Source organism: Desmodus rotundus, chromosome X (assembly GCF_022682495.2).
Source record: "Desmodus rotundus isolate HL8 chromosome X, HLdesRot8A.1, whole genome shotgun sequence".
NCBI classification, from domain to species: Eukaryota; Metazoa; Chordata; class Mammalia; order Chiroptera; family Phyllostomidae; genus Desmodus; species Desmodus rotundus.
The window spans coordinates 14,290,124-14,312,046 of record NC_071400.1 but is presented as its reverse complement, the minus strand read 5'-3'; the positions used below and the strand labels follow the sequence as shown (position 1 = coordinate 14,312,046).

Below are 21,923 nucleotides of genomic sequence, written 5' to 3'. Positions count from 1 at the left end.
ATAGTAATTCCATTATTTCTCCCCCTTCAAAAAATCCCGAACTTGCTGGCGTATTAGGATGGCTGCCCACCAGCAGCCTGACCGGGGGACGGGTGGGGAATGGGACAGGTTGTACAGAAGCTGTCATTACGTGCGAACATATTAATTCAACACTGCAGCCCAAACCACCCATAAATGTCACCATGTGGAAAACCAGCCAAGCAATTATCACTTCTTAGTACCAAACAGTTAAGAATCTGTCTATAAAGATACAGTGCTGCAACATAAGCAGGAGATCTGGCCAGGAACAGTAAAACAATACGGTTTCATGCATGCTGTCCAAGTGAGAGCTAAATGATCAATTGTGCTGCCAGTAGGCTTGGGAAATTTTCACTTTACTTGGCTCATGTAAAAAGATCCTCATCTCCGTATCGCTACATTCCCCCCGAGGGTAGGTCAGTCTTTGGGATGGATATGTTACACGATCATACGAGAACATTAATTCAATTAACAGTTATCATTCCCAAATTAGAATTCCGGATGAACAACCAAAACAATCTCTGTAGAATATAACATCACTCCACCTAAAAGCAATACTGATACCTGACAGCTGCCATCTCGTTAGATGTTTCTTACCTATTCCCACGTGGGATTCCAAGATCATACTAACATCATTGGCACCATCACCTATCGACAGTGTGATTGGGCTGCCTTTTAAATTCTTCACCATTCTGACAATCTAAGCATTAAATACAAAAGAGGCACAGAAAAGGTCAAAGTTGAATGTGAGATTGTACTACATTAGGCGTAGACGCCTCATTCACACTTGTAAATGGAGGCCAGCGCAAACACAAAGGGAGTTCGTGCATATATGTACAACAGTCTCGAATTCTCAGAGGCAGAACAACACAGCTTTTCAAAATACAATTCCAGCGCCCACTTGTTTCTGGTTCTGTGAATGTAGAAGCTACCAAAACCCCTTGCCTCTCATCTACATTAAAGCCGTGTGTCCTTTCAGATTAGGTGTTGAGTGTGTGACAGTGGGGACCAGAAAACTGACTTGGGGCACCATGCGTAGGGCTAGCGGAACAAAAGTGGGAAGTGACACAACAATGTTTGGGGGAACCTCTCCCTCTCTCCTCCCTGCTGACACTGCCAGTCCCAACCCTATTCCCAGGGACTTATCTAATGTTAAATGGCTGCACTCAGGTAGCTGGCAACTAAAGTTCTCCCACTGCCCAGTATTACTTCATCTCTCCTGTAAGTAGCTGCATTTTAAAAGGGGTCATCTTCAAGGTGGTGAGTTTTGCAGAAAGTATCTGAGATAGGTATGTGTAAAAAGCCCGTCACTGTTCCTTGAGTGTGTCTTCAAGGTGTCGACACAGTGTCGCTCCGTGCTGTGTTCGTGGTAGGTACCGAATAAAATAAATCTGCCGGTGGAGTTACTTGTGGGAAGTGTTGGGTAAGCAGCTGTCCTCCTACTCGGTTTTAGACAATGACTGCTTCATGTGTCAGCCCTCAGATCCCTAGGAACCGAGCAGCTTTTAAAAGCTTATATAATCCAGTAGTTAAATAGTATCTTGTAAAAATTCTGGCCTCACAATTGCTTTCACCGGTTAACATAAACAAAATCCGTTTGAAAGTGATAAAATCCGTCTGAAGTGATTAAAAATAATTTGTACAAGGCTAAACCACCCCTTAGTCTTTTCTTTAAACAAAATTCAGTTAGGTTTTATTTAGTATTAAATAGCATACCCCCAAAGCCACAGCCAATCCACCTGAACACAAAAATGATGGTATTGTGAAAAGCCAGCTTTCCTCCAATCCCTCCTCTCATCCGGGTTCTTTTACAAAACTTTATAAGACTGTCAGAAATAATCTGTGAGCCTTTGAGAAAATTAGAGAACCCAAACTAAATTGGTCTTTTATGGGCTACAGTACTGGTTAAACTAATTGTACTTGTTATACTACGTGCAGTAATGACTTGTACCTCAAGGAAGAAAAACTGCAGCCAGGAAAGGTCTAGGAAAGACAATGGAAATTATCAAGGGTGACAGCTTCTGCATGAAAATATACATTAAAAAGATTAAAACTTGTCCTCACAGCAAGATAATAGGCTATATGATCATGGGCTATAAAATAATGAAAGATTTAGAGAGATAAACAGGTTTCTTTTTTTATAAACTGAACCCCAGGTCACCTGGATTAAGAATTTCTCTTCAATCTCTAGGATAGCTTCATGAAAAAGAAATGAATATATCAAAAGTTATTCATCAACTCTAATTGCATGTAATTCCATGTACAAAACAATGTACAAAATACCAAAAAAGATGCAAGGCTTGGTCACACACTTTAAAAAGCATATGATGAAGTAGTAGAGATGGGGAATGAATATAAGAATATTAGATAATTTGATTAACAACACAAGATAACAATATGCAACAATCTGTGCACGGGAATATGTAACAGTGTCACCTACGTCATCCACATAAGAAGGCCTATGATCTCAGAGAAGGAAGAGGACATTACATGCCACAGTAATCAGAAATGATTTTACACAAGAGTATTTTGATCTAAATCATAGGTGGCAAACACAAGGCCCACAGGCCAAATCCGGCCCTCCCTTGTTTTATGTGGCCCGGCCCCTTGTTTCTACCCAGCGGCAGCGCCGAGCTCCTTGCCCCTAGTTAAGGAGCAGTTACATGTATACAGTTCCAAAGTTACATTCGGCCCTTTGAAGGCAACCGTGATGCTGATGTGGCCCCCAGTGAAAATGAGTTTGACACCCCTGATCTAAATCATAAAAGACTGCTAAGGTTTACAAGGATGGGGAAAAGGGGTTGGAGTATTCCAGAAAAAGAAATGCCATGTTCTAAGACATACAGCTAGGTAAGTAGAACATATGCTCAGAAAATAGAGCTGGCTTGAACAGATCAATGAGTTTTCATATAGTGGGAATGGACAGGTATACCTGGGGCCAGATCAACTGGGAGTGATATTCTGAAAGTGACACACAGCCGGACACAAGAGGAATGGAAGAAAAAGCAAGACTGCAGGCAAAGAGAAGTTATGTAGCTAGTTATAGGTGCAGTTCAATTAGTTTTTAAAGGCCTGGACTGAGAAACGAGTGGATGGAAAAGACAAAAGATGTACTAGAAAACATACAGAATTCAGTGACAGATCATGTGGTAGGGTAAAGCATGGGGAAGTCAACAGAATTTCAAGGTTTTGAATCTAGAAACCTGGATGTACAGTGCGCTCAGATGTAGAAAACGACAAGGGAAATGACAGCTGGGCTCTAGAGAAGGCTGAGTTGAGGTGATAATGACACACCCAAGAAGATGTGTTCAGTAAGAAGCTACAGAAGTAAAGCAGAAACCCACAGATCTGGATTGGAGAAGTGACTTGAAAATCACCTATGTGGCCATGGCAGATGATGAGAAGGTGATAGATAGCCCAGAAGAGACGGCAGTGATAGAAATAAAACAGACTGAGGACTGCAGCACAGGGGCCCCACACTCTGGGTGGGATAAGCAGCACTGCGCCAGGAATTCAGACACCAGCCTGAGCAATGGAGTACTTAAAATCCAGGTGAGCAAGTGAGCAACAATGATTGTAGGGCGGGGATACTGCCTCTGATTAAAGGCTCAGATTTCTATGGATCCTGTTCTGGCAGGATGTGCTTCCCCCCCAGTTGATGCTAACCAGGGTTCGCAAGGTTGAACAAAAAAGAGCAGCTGACTGTGGTGGGGCCTGAGAGTGAGAAGAAAGCAGATAGACAATGCCCTAAATTAGGATGGGCCGTGTTTGCGTGTGTGCGTACGCGTGCACACAAGTGTGAGGCAGGGGATGATTTATATATAAAGGAGAATCCAAAACCACAGTCATCCCATGGGTGTAGAGCAAGCAGTTAAAGAACCTGAAGAAGCAAGACTAATGCATATGTGAGAATACGCCACAGTGTATACAGCAGTGAAAAAGTGTGTAACTGAGACTCTAAAGTTCCTTGGACCCAGTGCGTACAAGGAAGCAAGGTGAAGCAGATCAATGGGGGCTGGAGGAGCTGAAAAAGACAGCATATTCAAGTGGCCCTTGAGCTGGGTTTTATTATGGGTATAATTTTTGTTACGCCAAGGGGAATTCCGAGAGAATTCCAGATGAGGAAATGATGTGAGAAAAGCTTGGAAGTTGACATGTGGGAAGGACACAAAGGGGCGACAATTCACACTGGCCATGGGAGTTATGGTGGACACGAAGTGTGTAGGCACACATTTAGGGCCAACAGGGTGAGCCCTGAGTGCCACAGTGAGTCACCTGCCCTTCGTCCGGAGGGACTAGGAAACTACTGAAAAGTATCTGAGCAAGAATATATGATGAGAGAAGCAGTGTTTTAACAAGATTAATTTGGGAATGTGGGGAAAGAGATTAAAGGGGGAATTGTGAAAGCAAGGAAACCAAATCAGTCTCTGGGTAAAGTCATAAGGGCTTGGACTGGGCTGGAGGTAAGAGGTTTAAAAAGATGGTACCAAACATGACAGTAATGACAAAAGTTAGAACCAATAGGAGGACATGGTGACTATATACGGAGTGAAGAAGAGCAGGGTCAGCCCTGGCTGGTGTGGCTCAGTGGGTTGAGTGCAGGCCTGCGAACCAAAGGGTCACCAGTTCCATACCCAGTCAGGGCACATGCCTGGGTTGTGGGCCAGGTCCCCAGTGGGGGGTGCGCAAGAGGCAACCACACATTGATGTTTCTCTCCCTCTCTTTGTCCTTCCCTTCCCCTCTCTCTAAATAAATAAATAAAATTGTAAAAAAGGAAGGAAGGAAGGAAGGAAGGGAGGGAGGGAGGGAGGGAGGGAGGGAGGAAGAGCAGGGCCAGAAGTATTGGAGACTTAGAAAGCAAAAGAAAAATGGCACTGGTAACAGGAATAACGAAGACATGAAACAAACTGGCCTGAAGGACAAAAACTGTAGGATCTGTTCAGAACGCTAGAACTTAATGTCGCAGTGGGAAATCCATATGGAGCCGTCTATAGGCAGCCAGAAATATGAGACTTAATGAAAAGAAAAAATCAAGACCAGAGAAAACTGGTAATCTAGGGAGAAGAGAGAGGATGAGACAAAATAAAGACACTAGATTGCCAAGTAGGGAAAAAAAGTCAGAACTGTGGACCATCACGGAAATGGAGAATGGCAAGTTTTAAGGAGGATATAATTGAGAGTGTCACCTGCAGCGGGGAAGTGAGCAGGGGAATGGAAGACAGCATGATGGATTCGCCAAGGAGGCTACTGCTGTCCTCCAGGCGATCCCACACAGTAAGATGAGAAGAAAGAATGTATGGGGCTAGGGGAGGCAGCAGACACAAATATTCATTAGAGAAACTTGGAAGGCGAGGAACTGGACGGCCAGCTGGAGGGAACAACAAAGTGAAGCATAGGTTTAATTCAAATCGGTGCGAAGACTCCTGACTTTGACCACAAAGAGGATGACGCTGGGGAACATGTAATAAGGCAATAATGGCTCTTGGAAGAAGAAACAAATTGAAAGTAAAGTGAACATTGGCACATGTGTAACAAACTCCCCACAATGGAATATTAACTAATATCCAGTCACCTGCGCTTTCTGTAACGGTGCCATCCGGCAGCAGAGCACCGCGGTGCACTTCATACAAATCTGTAGGAAAATGCTTTTGTAGTTGTTAGAACTGGAGTCTTGACTAGAATTTAGTATGAGTGACAATGTGGAGCCATCGATGATCAATCCATATTCCTGATGGTCTGTCCATGCTCTGGAAAAGAAAAACAATGCTGCATTTGAATCTATTATGCATTTCTATTTAGGAACCTAATTTCCTTAAAACTACAAAGAGAAGGACTACACACGAGAGTCATCATCAATTTGCTTCCTATAAATTCTAAAGAAGCAACTGTCTCAATTAATGGTGCAACAGAGACTTTTCATCACATGTTTGATATTCAAGCCGCCTATACTGATGATATGAAGTTCTAAAAGGTGCAAAAATAATGAACATCTGACAGTCAGTCTCCGTATAAGAAACTGAGAGTGAGCCCTGGCCGGTGTGACTCAGCTGGCTGGAGCGTTGTCCTGGAACTGAAGGATTACGGGTTTGATCCCTGGTCTGGTCTCGGAAGGCAGCCAATCGATGTTTCTCTCTCTCTCTCTTCCTCCTTCCCTCCCTCTAAAAACAACAACAAAAATGTCCTTGTGTGAAAATTTTTTTAAAAAGTCCGTTAAAAAAGAAACTAAAGGTGAATTTTGGAAATTAGAGATCAAACTCTGATATGAAGACAAACCATTAGTCTAAAAACTCCTTAACAATAGAAGGAAAAGACAAAATGGCTTTGGGGTATGTGACCACAGAATGCCTTTTCCTAATATTTTTTCCTGAGTGACATAACCTATCAAGTTACCTAGCTTCTCAAATAAGATGAAGTACCTAAAATATATAGTGTTTACCCCATATGGTGCTCTATGTTCCTCAAGTATCATTTTATACTAGGTTAGTGGTTCTCGGCCACAGCCTTCCCATTAGCATCATCTGAGCAGCTTTACATACAACACTGGCCATGCCTAAGGTCTATCCCCAGACAAATTAAATCAGAGTATCTTGGGAAGGGCTCGGCTATACATAGGTATGCTTTAAAAAGCTCTCTAGGTGATTCTCATGCACAGCCAGGACTAAGAGGTATTAGGTATCAGGAGAGAAAAATGTAACCAGTGCCAAGTATTTAAGAAAAACATCTGAGGGAAAACTTACAACTGAGAAAATTCTACTAATTAACATGTCGTTTTTTTACAATTAAGAAAAAAATAGTGATTAGTCAATATTAGCTCGGGAAATCTGGGCTGCCACTTGAGTACCACGGCAGTGAAAGTATTAGACACAGCCTGATCTCATCATTACAGATTCATCTGTCTAACTTGATGGTTCTCCAAGTTTAACGTTTAAAGGAATGTTGTTCAAGTTTCTGGGACTCTCGCAGACTAGGATTCAGTAGGTTTGCGGTGGAATATGAAATACTGTATTTGTAACAAGCCTCTGGTGATAATGGGGCTGCTGTTCTTGGGACTAAACTTTGAGCAGTGAGAGCCTAATAAGCCTCATCTTCCCTTTAGTCTCATATTTCTTGGGTGTATACTGCTAACACCATAACATTTTGTACTTCTCCCTATTTTCCTTTGTAATTTTATGACCATTTTTTCACTAATTAAAGGAATTATCAAGCATGTGCTCTCCTTCTTTGCTCCCCTACCCACAGAGCTAAGTTCATGTACAGAGAACAGTGGCTCAATAAGCAAGCAAGCAGTAAACATCCACCATAACTAGGCTATGTAGAAGAATGAAAAGAATTATTAACTAATCTTTCCTCGGAGAACAGAAAAGGTCCTCGTGGTGACGGAAGCATATATGATAGACAATACCCAACCAAACAAGATATTACATAGTCAATATCCAGTGATGGGCATAATAAATACACAGGAACAACAGTGGGTTCTTTGTCAGGTGTAATATCTGAAATGGAACTTCAAAAGACAGGGCAGAAATTGGTGGGGGGAAGAGAATGTATGCTGTGTTGCACCAAAACAAACTGCAAATGTCACTTGAGGCCTTAGATGCAAACTGATGCCGTGGGTTATGGAGAACCACTCCCGGTTTCCGAGCAGGGACATGGTATACTCAGTACTTCACATTCAAGGCCCATTTGGCTGGCAGAAGGGCTAGAGGGATTTGAGGCTCGAGTCGCTACTCGAGATGTGATGTGGAGTACTAGTGGTGAAACTGGGGACATGAATAAGGCTTGGTAGCCGGTCTGAAGTAGAAGGGACAAAGGAGCAGAAGCTGTCCAAGGTGATTCTGGGTCTGACACCCATGTGAGCTGGGGAAAGACTGCACTCATCCGACTCTAAACAGATGAGCCAGGAAGAAGGAATGTTCGGAGCTGGTGGCTGAAGTTTTCCATAAGCCCTGGCTTTTATAAAAGTGCCGCAGAGCTACTGAATGGTGCTATGGACTGAACTGTGTCCCCCACCAAGTCCTATGCTGAAGCCGTTACCCCCAAAATAGGATGATGGTATTTGGAGATGGAGCCTTTGGGAGATATTTAGGTTTAAATGAAGTCACGAGGGTGAGGCCTTTGTGATAGCATCGGTGCCCTTATAAGAGAAAGAGACACCAGAGCTTCCTCTCTCTCTGCAGTGTGAGAACATGGTGAGAAGGCTGCCTTCTGCAAGCTAGAAACAGGGACCACACCAGATGTGAGAAATTAGTTTCCACTGTTTAAGCTACCCAGTGGTAGCCTGAGCAGACTAAGACAAATGGACAAGTAAAATGCATGTAATTTGGACTGCCTTTATAAATATCATTTGGCCAAAGAAAGGAAACATTAATCGTAGGCAATTAATAAAAACCTGCTTATTCTCACTGATACCCAAATACCAGAACAACAGCTACTTTAGAATTGGCCGTAGCCTCATAAATGTGGGCTATTCATCTTTAAAGTTGGTTTACACATGAAAGATGAGAATGCAGATATTGTTAAAGATACAGCGTGGGCTCTGGAACTGGACAGACTCGTTCCACCCCTTATTAAATAGCTTTGTCATCTTGAATTAAGTCATTTCATCTCTCTGAGCCTCAGTTTCCCTATCTGTAAAATGAAGAAAATAAGACTGCTTCACTGGGTTGTAGTGAAGATTAAATGAGAATAATTATATAAAGTGGTTAACGTTGTTCCTGGAGCAAAGAGCGTGCTTAAGAAATGGAAAGTACTATTATCTAGCGGGGGGTGGTCTTTGAATTTAGTGCAGGCACATCCCGTGGCAATCCTGAAGAGGAAATCAATTTGTTTCTGGCCAGGGTAAATTCCAGTAACTGGCCTTGGTCAGTGATATGCACAGGAAAATACATCACTGAATTACTGTGGATCAGTGGCTTTCCTTGAGATCCTGAGGTCCCACAAGTTCTTCTGAAGTAGCTAGTTGAAATCAGACTTGAAGTGTCCATGTTAACAAGAATTTGGTTCCCTTTGGAATTCTGGGGCATGAAAATCCACACAGAAAACGACTCCACGGTCTCAAAATACAGGGGGACTATTACAAAGACCAGTTGTATTACATTCAGTTTAAGAGACTGTGAAAAAGAAGCATTTTTTTCATAACATAGACCAGACCAGAATATCAATGCTAAGTACCCAGACCCTAAACATTGAGAAACTGAACTAGTTCCCTAGACCTTGACAGGTGCAGTGTTTTCTTTTAAATTAAAGGTGAGGTAGAAAGTGCCAAATAATGTCAACTGGGCTGTTAGCCACATCCTCAGGGCAAGTTTTAAGTTAAAAGGATAAAATACCTGCAAACGAAGTATGATAAAAAATGGAACCTCCTGCATAAGCAGCTGTGATTTACATCTGTACCAATGTCTAAATAAAAGAAACTAGCCCTGGCTGGTGTGGCTCATTGGCTTGAGCGCCGGCCTGCGAACCAAAGGGTCGCTAGTTCAGTTCCCAGTGAGGGCACATGCCAGGGTTGTGGGCCAGGTCCCCAGCAGGGAGCTTGTGAGAGGCAACCACACAGTGATGTTTCTCTCCCTCTCTATCTCCCTCCCTTTCCCGCTGTAAAATAAATAAATAAAGATCTTTAAAAATAAATAAATATAAGAAACTAATGCACTTTCTTACTTTTTAAGGCTTCTAGTACTTTTAGGAAATTCATGCACCAACTTCTTACGATATTCTATCAACAATTCATGTAATCGATCTTCTTTCCTTTCACTTTCTTCAATGGTTTTTGTGGTCAGTTCCAAGAGTTCAGTGCTGGTTTGGAAAAGGCGGCAGGCGTAGCAGGTGGATTTGGCTGTCTCCATCTTATCCCCAGTGAGCACCCAGACTTTGAGACCCGCTGCATGCAAAGCTTCAATGGTTTCAGCTGCTTGATCTTGTAGCCTGGGAACACAAAGGAGATCTTGTTATTCTCAAAAACTCCTGACAGGGATTCTGCAAGAAGGCTTATTAAAGAGAGTACGTTCACAATTCACAGCATTTCTAGAGTCCGGGCATGTTATCACAGTTGGTCTTCTTATATATCCTCTACTCTGAGTGTGTTTTCTCTGGCACAGTTTTACTTATTAAAGTGAATTTCAATCAATGAGGTTTGGAAAAATTCATGACCTCTTTCGATATAACTGGTATCCTATGGCAGAATTGAGAATCATCATTCTTAGCTAAAATGTTCAGAAACTCACCAAGCATTCTTATTCATTGTGACATTAGCAGATTACATTACATTTCACATCTCACCACACAAATATGTAACATGCTTCAAAACAAAGAGGGCCAAAGACGTTTTAATAAGATACTGAGGGAAGTCAGTGAATCCCATCCCTGAGCAGCTTTAAGATTAGGAAAGTCAACCATCCTGAAAGAGAATTTAAGCATAATTCTGAAAGGCAGGGGTAAAAGGAGAATGGATGCTTTCTCTGAGTTCCTTTTGGCAAGAGAATAAAAATGAAATTAGACTAAATGAATTTCATGAGAATTTCAGTAGCTTCCAATATACCTGGATGTATGTTTGTAACTTTTTGTTTGGTTAATCTCACATTCTGCACTTGTAATTTCTTAAAACAAAACAAAACAAAACAAAACAGAAAAACCTCCTAAAATATTAAGAGTCTAAAACTTTCAGGAAGATCATTGCTGAAACCCTACAATCATGTCTGTCAGAGCTCAACCTATTAGTTAAAGAAAATCATTTTAAAGTATGCAAAAACAAGCTCTAGTCTCTTAAACCAGGTTACAATGAACTCTCACGCTATTTGCTCTACCTTGAATTTCCTTTCTGCTCATCTCTGTCAAAATTTCACCCATTCTACCAGGTACCACCCCAGGTCACATGACGCCTCCAGCACAAAGCTCCCTACACATAAGACTATTTCATAAATATCCGCATAAATGGATGGCTTAGTAAATATTCACAAGACCTTAGAGATGACCAATTCATTCTTCTAAGCCACAAATATTTAACTTAAAAACCACCACACAAACAGTTCAAAATCTGGTGTGCAGATAATGCAAAATGAAAGATTTCAAAACTGGAGATTAAATTACCCATCCGAACAGATACCACCCTGAATGACTGGTCATTCAAATAACAAGAACGTCATTTTTAGTTACTTGTCTTCCACTGCAGTGGCTCCAATTAAATTCATGTTTGTCTCAATATCATCAAAAGTCTTTTCCATTTTTTCTTCTCTGTCTTGTAAGGCCATTTTTGCCTCTATGAGCTGCCTGTCCATTCTTTCATAATCATCTGGAGCAATTTCTTTGAAGGCTACACAAAGTGTCCGATACCCATCCTAGAAGCAAAATAGGAGACCTCTAATTATGCAAATAATAATAGAAAAACTACTCTCTTTAAATACTCTTGCTTTACCATACAGAAGAAATTCTGACATATTTTTAGTTAAAAATAAAAAGAACAAATTACAACTAGAAAGGTAACATTCAATTAGGCTCAAAATAACTAATTATCTCTGGGGGTAAAAATAAAAGCAGAACATAATACAAAGATTCTTGAAAAGTCTTCAAGGCTGTAAATTCTGAAAAGAAACTTGCTGTAGAATGTTTTATATTACAAAAAGAAAAACAATATTACTAAAGCCCCAAATCTAAAAAGACCATAAATATAAGCTAAAATTCATGTAAACAGATATTTAAACAGCAATCCCATAAACATAGTTATCTCCAGCATTTCTCTCTCTCTTTTTTTTTTAAACTGATAGTCAATTTATTAAAAAGATTGATTGAGGCATCTGCAATGGTGACTTTAACCTCAACTCCTGGCTCAATACTGATGGACGTAATCTGCTTAACAATCTCAGAAGGGCTGTGCAAGTCAATGAGTCGCTTGTGGATCCTCATCTGAAATCCATCCCAAGTCTTAGAACCCTCCCCGCAGGGAGTTTTTCTCTTAGTGATTCTCAGAGTCTTGGTAGGCGCACGAACTGGTCCTTTCACTTTGAGATTCTTTTCCTGTGCGCCTCTGATCAAATCAGCACACACCTTCTCCAAAGACTTTACGTTCCAGCTGGTTAGAGTAATTCTAATTCGGTAAATTGCCACCTCTGGTTCCACGGGTGTCTTTCCGGTATCTTTAAAAGCCATTGCTGCTGTGCGGCTTCCTGACCGACTTGTTCCTCAGCGAGAGCGAACAGCGGTGAGCCAGGAGCAGGAGCGGGCTGCACGGCAGTTGCAACTGTGACTTCCTCTCTAGCATTCCTCTTTCTATTTCTTAGGGTTAGGGGTGTATGCTCACCACTGCATTTCGTTCCACGTGGACTTTAGTTGACTCAATCTCATGATTTTGCACCCTGGGGAAAACTGCTGAGTCTGCTCCTTTACAAAAGAGAAGTATATCTCCTAAAATAAAGAACCAAAGTACTTGACTTAGAATTTTAAGACTGGTAATGGGACTTTAATAACAGAATAACTATTAGAGTGGACGCTCCCACCCAGCTGTTATACGAGAATATCCTGAGCCTGCCTTGCAATGCTCCCCCATATGGAATGAGACATCTTGATCTTTTCTCTGTCAGGACAATATTTACCACCTCTTGAGACCAATACGGACACAAGTAATAACTCATAGTTTACAATATGCACCTCTGTTGAAATATACTTCCTTCCAGTGAATCACAAAAGACTGTGCTTGTGTCAAGAAGCTGCATCTGAATGATCTTTGAAAATGTTGTCAACCTTGATCTACAGAGCCTGTGCGGCATCTACAGATGTCAAGGACCAAACTCAATCTCAAACAAGATCAAGTCATTTTACTTCACTTTTTTAAAGATTTTGTTTATTTATTTTTAGAGAGAGGGGAAGGGAGGGAGAAAGAGGGAGAGAAACACCAATGTGTGTTTGCCTCTTGTGTGCTGCCTACTGGGGACCTGGCCCACAACCCAGGTATGTGCTCTGACTGGGAATCAAATCGGCGACCCTTTGCTTTGCAGGCTGACATTCAATGCACTGAGCCACACTAGCCAGGGCTCACTTTAAATAACTATACCAATTAGCTTTTAAAATGGTGGCTTGATTGTTTTTACCCAAGACTTGAGAATACCTTGGTAGAATGGTAGTCCAAGTATAGTTTTATATCAGCCTGTGCACCCTGGAAAGTAATGACCGTTGAGCATTAAGAAACTTCACCCTTATAAGGCAAAATGCTGAATTGAACAGGTTAAAAAAAAAAGTATAGCTCCGAGGTCAAGGCCCTTGACTGACCACTTCCCTGGACACTTTACCCTTGGCAGTAGAATGCATGCGTGCCCGTGCACAGGTAAAAACAGCCAGTATTTCAAATGTTAAGTGTTTTTTTTTTTTTTCATTTTCTCTCACACATCCAATTTGTTTAAAAGTCACAAAGCAAATTCCACATTGACATAATGTAAAGTTGGATGCGTTCCCTGTAGAGTCTGTCTGTATCTTCCCAGCCTCACATTAAGGAATATGCAACAGATTGAATACTAAAAATTAAATTACTAGAAAATTAATCAAGGCTATTTTGGAAGAAACCACCTGGAAACAGATACACACACACAGATACAGAGGCTTCTGAGAGCCCGCAAATGAAGCAGGAGTTCTCCCTATGAGTCTTGCTGAATTCAACCACCAACCACCCTGACTCCTTCCAAAGATATGGAGGAGTCCTGGGATGATGGTACTGGTTCCCTTGCAGAGGGCAAGCTTCTTTACTCTGTCAAAGAGGCCAGAGCGCTGGGGTAAAATTAGAATAACCTTTGCCATTAGGCGAGCCCTTAGTTATCTTTGGCTCACTGGCTTCCAGGGAATGTAAAGCAGTGTGGAATGAGGAAGGTCAGGGAGGGATACCAGCAACTCTCTACACTCAAGAACTTCTGCCCTGGCTGGTGTGGCTCAGTGGATTGAGTGCCGGCCTGCGAACCAAAGGGCAGCCAGCTCAATTCCCAGTCAGGGCACATGCCTGGGCTGCAGGCCAGGTGCCCAGTAGGGGGCAAGCAAGAGGCAACCACACATGGATGTTTCTCTCCCTCTCTTTCTCTCTCCCTTCCCCTGTACAAAAAATAAATAAAATCTTTCAAAAACAAGAAAAGAAAAAGAACTTTATGACTAGTAACCACAATCCCCACAATTGTACTGGGCTGTTGCATGCAGACGTTATTGGTGATTGATCAGTAGTACCCAGAACAAAAAAATCACTCTTGCAGTTCCTGTTTGGACAACCAGGACTGAGGAGTAGAGTTCAGTTTCCAAGACAATGCACGCGCTGTCATACCAAGGGTTCTGCCACTGAGACTTTGGCACGCCGAACATATGTGCTTACTTACATAAATACATTAAGGCCTATACGAAAGCTACTGCTTTGCCTGATGTTAGGTAATCATATACTACTACTGAAATATTTTCTTTCTAGAAATTGTCAACATATAAATCCAAAATGGAAAAAGAGAAGTCACGTTTTACAAATACAGACCTGCTTGAGTCTTCACAATGACACTCATACGACGGCGGACAGAATCAAAGTTTAAGGTGTGAAGAAGTTCGTACCTTTATGAGAAGAAAAATGAGAAAAGTAAAATACCTAGAGCACATTGGGAAAAATAAAACACTAGAGAAACATCTTAAGATATTCAAACATCTTAAATGAACAGAGCTCTCCTCTTGGGGTAAGGGATGCTGGTTATGTATACAGCTGGTGATTCCCCTTGCATTTTTGAAATTTCCCAGCAGTTGGAACGTGCTGTCAGAGGACACCACTGTCGGTAAGGGGTATCTGTATCCTTTCGTTGTAATACTTAAAATCCTAAGGAGAGAGTAACTACATAGGAATAGGGGACCAAGAGATGTCCCACCAAGTCATATCTGAAGACGTCTAGAAATTGTCCCACCCTGCCAATTATTTTAATCATCTATGGAATGCTTACTATGTGTCAGGCACACTGCTAGGTGCTGGAAAATAGACAGGAATCTGCCTGAGTCCCGTCCCTCAAAGGGCTCCCCATATGATAAGGGGGTCAGAGGGTCATGAGATGAGCACCTCCCAGTCTGCGGAATACTGTAATAAAGAAACTCACAGGGGACATGTGGGCGCACAGAACGAAGACATCCGAAGGATGGCTGCCTAGAAATAGTAGTACCTGAGCTGTGTTTTCTCCAAGCGATGTGAGGAAGAAAGGGCAGCATGGCACAGGAGCAGGCTAGCACATGTACCACGGGAAGGGGGATATAAAGTAGTTCACTGCGGCCTGAAATCTCGTTGACAGGGGAATAGTAAGAGAGCTAAGCAGGGGCTGGGAAATGAGAACATTGGGATTTTATCCTAAGAGCAAAAGGAATCCACTGAAGAGTTTAAACAGTGGAATGATACGATCAGATTTGTGTGTGGATGGCTGAGTTGTATTAATCAAATGAAAGAATGCGAAGGGGTAAAAATAAGTTAATTATTAACAAAAGGTGAAGAAATATTTTCTTCAAAGTAAACAACGTGGATATAAGCATTTGACCTAAAAATATTTATTACAAAGCTTGTTTTCGATGAGAGGGAAGAGGTCACTGATTCCGGACGTGTGTGTGTGTGTAAGGTATCTATAGGGAACGTTTCATCTGGTGTTGGCCAAGATAGGGGCACTGCCGTGAACTGGCTACAATCTGAGCCGATGATGATTCTGGGCTCTTGGCAGTCAAGCCAAAGAGCCTTCCTCTGGCTTCTGAGCATCTCTCCCCAAAGGTGCATATTCCCCAAGCAGGTTTGTGAGATGGGTCTCATGGAAAGCTGCGGGCCAGAATATAAGCCAGATAATTAAAGTGCAAGTTCAGATGAAGAAATTCAAATCCATCACAGAGCCCAATTCAAATTGGCTATTAAGCCACGGTAGCTTTGTTTGCTGGGGGGACACTGACGCATCAGCGTACTTGTCCCGAGGCTCAACCCTGAGCATCTAGAACAAGACAAATCTTCTGACGCCAAAGCTGGCGTGACTGGCTGGGCTTGAAAACAATCCTACTTATTGGTTGGGTTCTGGACAGAAGGTTTCATGTATGCTCACTGATTTTTCTTGCAGCATGTGTTGGAGACCTGAAATGACATTTTGATTTCAGAAAGCAAGCCCAGGCAGACTGTCATGCAGGGCATTGGACTCGTATGTGAACCAAACTGGTATCCTTTCTACCTCAAATCTCAGTTTCTGCCATTCTATGAAAAATGCCTTTCTCCTCCTACTACATTTACACAAAACTCTGAACTGGGAGAGCAGGGCCCTACACTTACAGACGCAATCTGTTTCCTTTGCTGCCCTCACTAAACTCAGCTAAGGTTGACTGCAGGGTTAAGACGTGACAAACACACGGTGCTACTTACTCTTCTATTTCTTTTCTTTGGTTCTCTAGTCTCATACGGCCATTCCGAGTTCCTAAAAATGTGAACCCGTACCTGTCAAAAACAATAAAAAAAGACCTTTGTATATCTCTAAAGAATGATTAAGTTCCCTCGCACTGGGGTGACTTGCATCTTTTATTGTTTTCTTCTCTTTCATATGAACTCAATCTACAAATGTGTTTCACTTTACTGGCTGAGATGACAACACAGAGCAAGCCAATGCCCAGTCACAAACTGTAATCAAGAAAGAGGCAATTTGTAATTTCAATTCTGTAATGAACACACTGGGTGACCTTTTAGCTACTTAATTATCTGGGGCCTCCTGGGTAAAACGGGACCGTTGTTCCCAAATGATGTCAAAACTGCCGGGAGCACTTCAGAAATAACGTGTTGTACAAAAAGTGGCCATTGTCACGATTTGCAAAGTATAACATGAACATTTAGACGTCTGGCTAGAGTGCATAAATAGTAATGCAAGTTATAGCTATGCATTATTATTTTCTTTTTGCTCTTAATTGTTAGGCTTTGGGAATTTTCCATAAACTTTCAGATAAAGGAGTCTGACTTTTTATTAAAGAATATTTACAAAATAAGGCTATGGAAGCAAACAGAGGGGGGAAAAAAATAACTCCTGTCCTGTAATTTCACTTTTTCAGGACAAGTACAGGAAATGCCTTTTTTCACTCTTCAAAAATGCTAATATATTCGTGTACAATTTCCCTCAGGGTTTTTAAAACAACTTTATTGAGTTGTAACTGATATGCAAAGAACTGCACATATTTAATGTGTGCGATTTGATGGCTTTGGAGACATGCAAACGCCCGTGACACACTGCAATCAAGGTAAGAGACATATCTGACACCTCTCAAAGTTTCTTTTTGTCCTTTTTTTTTGTCGTTTGTGGTAAAAACATTTAATATGAGATCTATTCTCTTAACAAATTTTGAAGTGCTAACATACTGTATTGTTAACTACAGGTACAGCTCTGTGCAGTGTTGTACAGCAGATGTCTAGAACTTACTCATCTACAATAGTGTTCAGTGCTTACTTTGTAGCTCCTTTCACCAAAGCTATTTCATCTGGTGAAGAGGACACGTAGGTTAATCCAGCTGATTCCGTAGCTCCATCAACGGCATCATTTGTTTTAATTTCTACAGTATGGCATAAACACAAGGCACGCAGAAAGAGCTCTTCTCGATTCTGTTATTAAACAGTATCAAAAAAAATAAATAACCATATTATTTTCACTTTGATCACTTGGTAACTAGTCCGAGAACAGAGATAGTAATGTAAGAGAAAGGTCTAACCTCTGGCAAATTGAGTTAGCAGAAATTTATAAATTCTTAGAACTCAATTGAGTTGTATATTCTCCTAGTACCTAACGGCATTCCTGGTTCTCAGCTAACATACCCCAGGGGCTGTGTTAACTCATTCGGGCTAGTGTAACTCCAGCCAACACCAAAGCAGTGACTTCTTCATGACCTAAAAGAGTTCATTCAGTATCTAATTCACAACCTGGCAGTAGCTCCGGCACAGGGAGACTCTGGTTCATTTAATGCCTAGACACTCCTGGGACCTGAATGATTTGAATAGACATTATTCTTGGAGCAGCTCGTATTTTAAAGACAAAGCACAAAAAATTATGATCCCACAGACAGGGAAGTGAAAGTTTTACCCAAATGCAATTTCCCATAATTCTCTCTACTTAGAAATTCTACAATACTTGTTTACAAATTCCAGAGGTGTTAGTAAAACAAGAAAAGTTAAATGAGAGAACAAATGGTTATTCAGCAGTCTACATCACAGGCCCAAATTCTTCATCTCTACTATGCAGGGTTAACACATGCATACACAGATTGATTTCGGAAGGTAAAATGGTAATGCAGAAAATGCCACCTTCTCTGCTTTGTCAAAATATGTTAAGGGTCCATCAATTTGAGAGAGTCCGTCAGTGTCCTGAGTTACACCTTTATACTTGTGCCCATCTATGCAGCATTCAATGAATTCCATGCTGTTCTCAGTGAGTGTTCCAGTTTTATCTGTAAATACATAGTCCACCTAAAAACAAGGACACAAACACACATTTTCACTGTTCAGTGTGATTCGTTTTTAGCTGGGTATAAGGCAGAGCAAATTCCATATTCATAGAAAACACCTTTTCTAAGACTGCTTGTCAAATGGCCGGCAGTTACAGAACCAATATTATCAAATGAATGAGTATTTTTAAAGACACCAAAACAGTATCACATGTCTGAGGCAGATCTACTCAAATATAGATGGTTAACAGGAAGAAAGATTGTGTCTATTGTATCAAAGAACCCTTCAATTTAATACTCACTCATTCTGATGCAAAGAAGTTGCATAAGAACAGTCAAATTTCCAAGGGGAAAGCGAGAACGTACTGACCACTTATTTGCTGTGTGCACACCCACCCACCCAAATATATCCATCCATTTGACCGGAACCTAAACTAACTGGGATATAATAAAAACTTTTCCTTAAAAAGTAAAATATTCTATCAATATGCTGGATTGAAGTAAAATGCACTGTTTCATACAACGTGTACAAGAGCTACCAAACAGAGATGGGACAGGGGAGATGAGAATGTTAAGTTACTTGATCAAGAGACACAGTCAGTCAATAATGATCAAAACCATAACTGAAATTTCTTTTCATGTACTATGTATATTTTCAGATACATCTCAGAGAAGTTTCCAAACTAAAAAAGCAGAGTCTTATGATAGGTTAAAGTATAATGGAAGCATACCTTCATAAATAATGGAAAAAATAAGCTACAAAGTAAATTTTCCATGTAAAGTAAGTCATTTTGAGCATTTCTATTTTATCTCAGTTTTTTATCTCTTCTATCTGGCTTTTGGAAACCCACAATTTCATCCTCCTTTTGGCAATTTATGCTTAAATAGTTAAAATTATGGGCTGACAGGAAAAAGTATAAGCCCAAGATTAAGGTTTCTATTATGTAAGGGAGAAAAGAGATGAACTCCAGAAGTAGTTGCTTTCTAATTATTTTTCAAAGCTTTTTACGTTAGCAGCACTGGTACAAATATAGCATTCCAATCTTCCTTTTTTTTTTTACCTCTTAGCCAGCCAAGTTTGAATTCTCTCTTTAAATTAATCCAAGTGGTATTATTCCTGTGTTGTTAGATTTCCTCCAGTTAAATGAAAGTGTTTGGAGCTTTTTATTCTGATTAAAATTATTAACCTTTCTTTCCCCCGGAAGGTTATCCTTGCTTGTTATACCTCCTGTGCTAGGATGAGCATTAATTAACCCATTCAGAAACCTTTTATGAGGGTCAAAGGTGGTCATTTAAAAAATATAAAGTGCAATTGTTTGCAGATATAGAATAGGTTGTGCAGTATGGCTCTGCGTATCATAAATCTCAAAGGGATAGGCCAATAAACTATAACCTAATATAATAATTATCAAAGTGTAGCGTGCACCACACTTACTTGGAGAGCTTATTGAAACTCAGATCGATGGGCTCTATCCCCAGGGTTTGTAATTCAGTAGCTCTAGGACAGGGCCGGTTAATGTGAATTTCTAGTAATTCATCAAGTGATGTTAATGCTGCTAGCTCCAAGATCACACTTGAGAGTCACCGCTCTAACATACACCCCATACTCAGGAAAGGGGGAGGAGAGGATTGGCCGTTATTAAAAAGTAGGTATTCTCATATTAAAGGAAGGCAGACAGCTGAAGAGTGGTAGACTGTTGCTTGCCTCTGACTCTCAACAGCCTCTTCCTCTTTCATGGTGGGTTTGAACCACCCAAAAAGGCCCCTCTCTATCAACAGGCTCACACCCATCACTTTATGGATAGAAAACCTAAAGTGAGATAGGTGTTCTAAGGTAGAAAGGACTCTGAACTGAAGGCTGAACCCACGAAATTGCCTATTTCACAGTTCAAAATTGGTCAACAGTGTTCAACCTAAAGGAACACTTGGAATGGAGTGTGGCTCTAGCACCTACTAACTTCGAGGCCTTGGGGAAATTCTCTTCATTTCTCCAAACTTTAAATATTAGCCCTAAGTAACTAAACCTGCTGCAAAAGCCTGTAAAGAATAGAAAATAAAGCTCGACAATAAGTATGCTTGTAAACTGTGATGTGTTATATAGATGCCGAGTGGCATTGCTATTGATTTAAGCAAAATTAAACATACTGGACTCTTTCCATCATCCCACCTTCCCTAGCTTTCCTGAATTATGATGATCACATTGCTATAGTTAGGTACGATATGTGAATCTCTCCAACTAAATGGTGAAAAACTTGAGGGTTTCTTGCTTACTTATAAAAATAACCGCCAATACCAAGAATATATCCTAGATACACAGAAGTTCAATACACATCACTGGACTGCATTGTTGGCATCAGAGTGTATCCTCAGACGCACCATTAAGCACAGCTGCAAGACTGGGAGGGATATGACAAAGGAGGCTGTCCCCACACTGTTATTTTCAAAATAGGTTGAAACCATTTGGTTGTCTAAAAGACTGATGTCTGACTGTAAAAGGCCCCATCCTTTTCCAACTGAACTGGGTGAGCAGTCTACTTCTGTTTGTTTCTCAATTAACACACTGTTCTCAACATATCTCCCTATTTTTAAAAATAGTAATGTGGGTCATTTTCAAAGAGGTTACGCAAGTGTTTGCAATGGTGTTGATGAAAACTAATTGACACTGCTTTTAGCAACACAGAAAGCCCAATATATCTTAAATTATGACTCATCAAAGAGGAAACTGATTATACTGCATTTTGTGTGTCATGTTCCACTGAAAGCTAAGGGAGCTAAGAAACTATCTCAAGACTTCTTTGCCATTTTCATTTGGGGAGTCTCTACATGTGTAAGCTGACAGTGATGGCGAGTCGGTTTTTTTCACTGCATAAATTGAGGTGGTGGTCTGGTTATATAAAGTAAATGACAATCACACCCAGAAAGCAGGTTTCGTCTGGAGAAAGAAGTGATGGATGAGATGAGGATGGTAGTTTCTTTTCACTGATCAAATTGACCAGATCATCACCCAAAGGTCCACTTCACTTTCTGCAGTGTGAATACAGGCTAAGTGATAGGGATTACGTTCCCATAGGTAACACGGAATCTGCTGAGGTGGAGATCTGAAAGGAACAGGTAAGAGTGTTACCTAGTGGAACCTGGCCTGGATATCCTGCCTGTTTCTGGTGGGCAATAGGCACCACAGGTGGAATGACGGCTGTTTTATCTGCAGTAGCCTGAGCCTCACTAGCCACGTTCATCTTTGGGTAGGTTAATCCACACAGCCAAGCACTGAATTTTCTCAACTGAATGAGCTGGCAGGCACTGACTAGTGTGACTCAGTTCATTGGGCATCGTCCTGCAAACGGTTCCCAGTTTGATTCTCGGTCAGGGCACTTGCCTGGTTTGTGGGTTCAGTCCCCAGTCAGGCCACGTGCAAGAGGCAACTGATCAATGTTTCTCTTTCACACTGATCTTTCTCTCCTTCTATTTCTCCCTCCCTTCCACT

General features: G+C 41.1%; 2 protein-coding genes across 9 annotated transcripts in view; both read right to left on the bottom strand.

Annotated features, from left to right (window-relative positions):
* The window catches only part of ATP11C (ATPase phospholipid transporting 11C), a 173,072-nt gene that overhangs the window by 41,719 nt on the left and 109,430 nt on the right, over positions 1-21,923 (bottom strand). For all 8 annotated transcript variants that reach the window (XM_071220347.1, XM_024555273.3, XM_053917150.1 and 5 more), the window contains 9 exons: positions 18,300-18,461; positions 17,452-17,603; positions 16,386-16,457; positions 14,502-14,575; positions 12,309-12,412; positions 11,168-11,349; positions 9,677-9,940; positions 5,592-5,766; positions 616-718 (listed from right to left, as the gene is read on the bottom strand). In XM_071220347.1, coding sequence (XP_071076448.1) covers positions 616-718; positions 5,592-5,766; positions 9,677-9,940; positions 11,168-11,349; positions 12,309-12,412; positions 14,502-14,575; positions 16,386-16,457; positions 17,452-17,603; positions 18,300-18,461 — 1,288 coding nt within the window. The remainder of the gene's footprint in view (positions 1-615; positions 719-5,591; positions 5,767-9,676; positions 9,941-11,167; positions 11,350-12,308; positions 12,413-14,501; positions 14,576-16,385; positions 16,458-17,451; positions 17,604-18,299; positions 18,462-21,923) is intronic.
* Positions 11,732-12,208, bottom strand: LOC128779985 (small ribosomal subunit protein uS10-like). The gene has a single exon (XM_053917397.2). It carries the CDS (start codon positions 12,155-12,157, stop codon positions 11,732-11,734), a length of 426 nt encoding a protein of 141 aa, XP_053773372.2. The 5' UTR covers positions 12,158-12,208.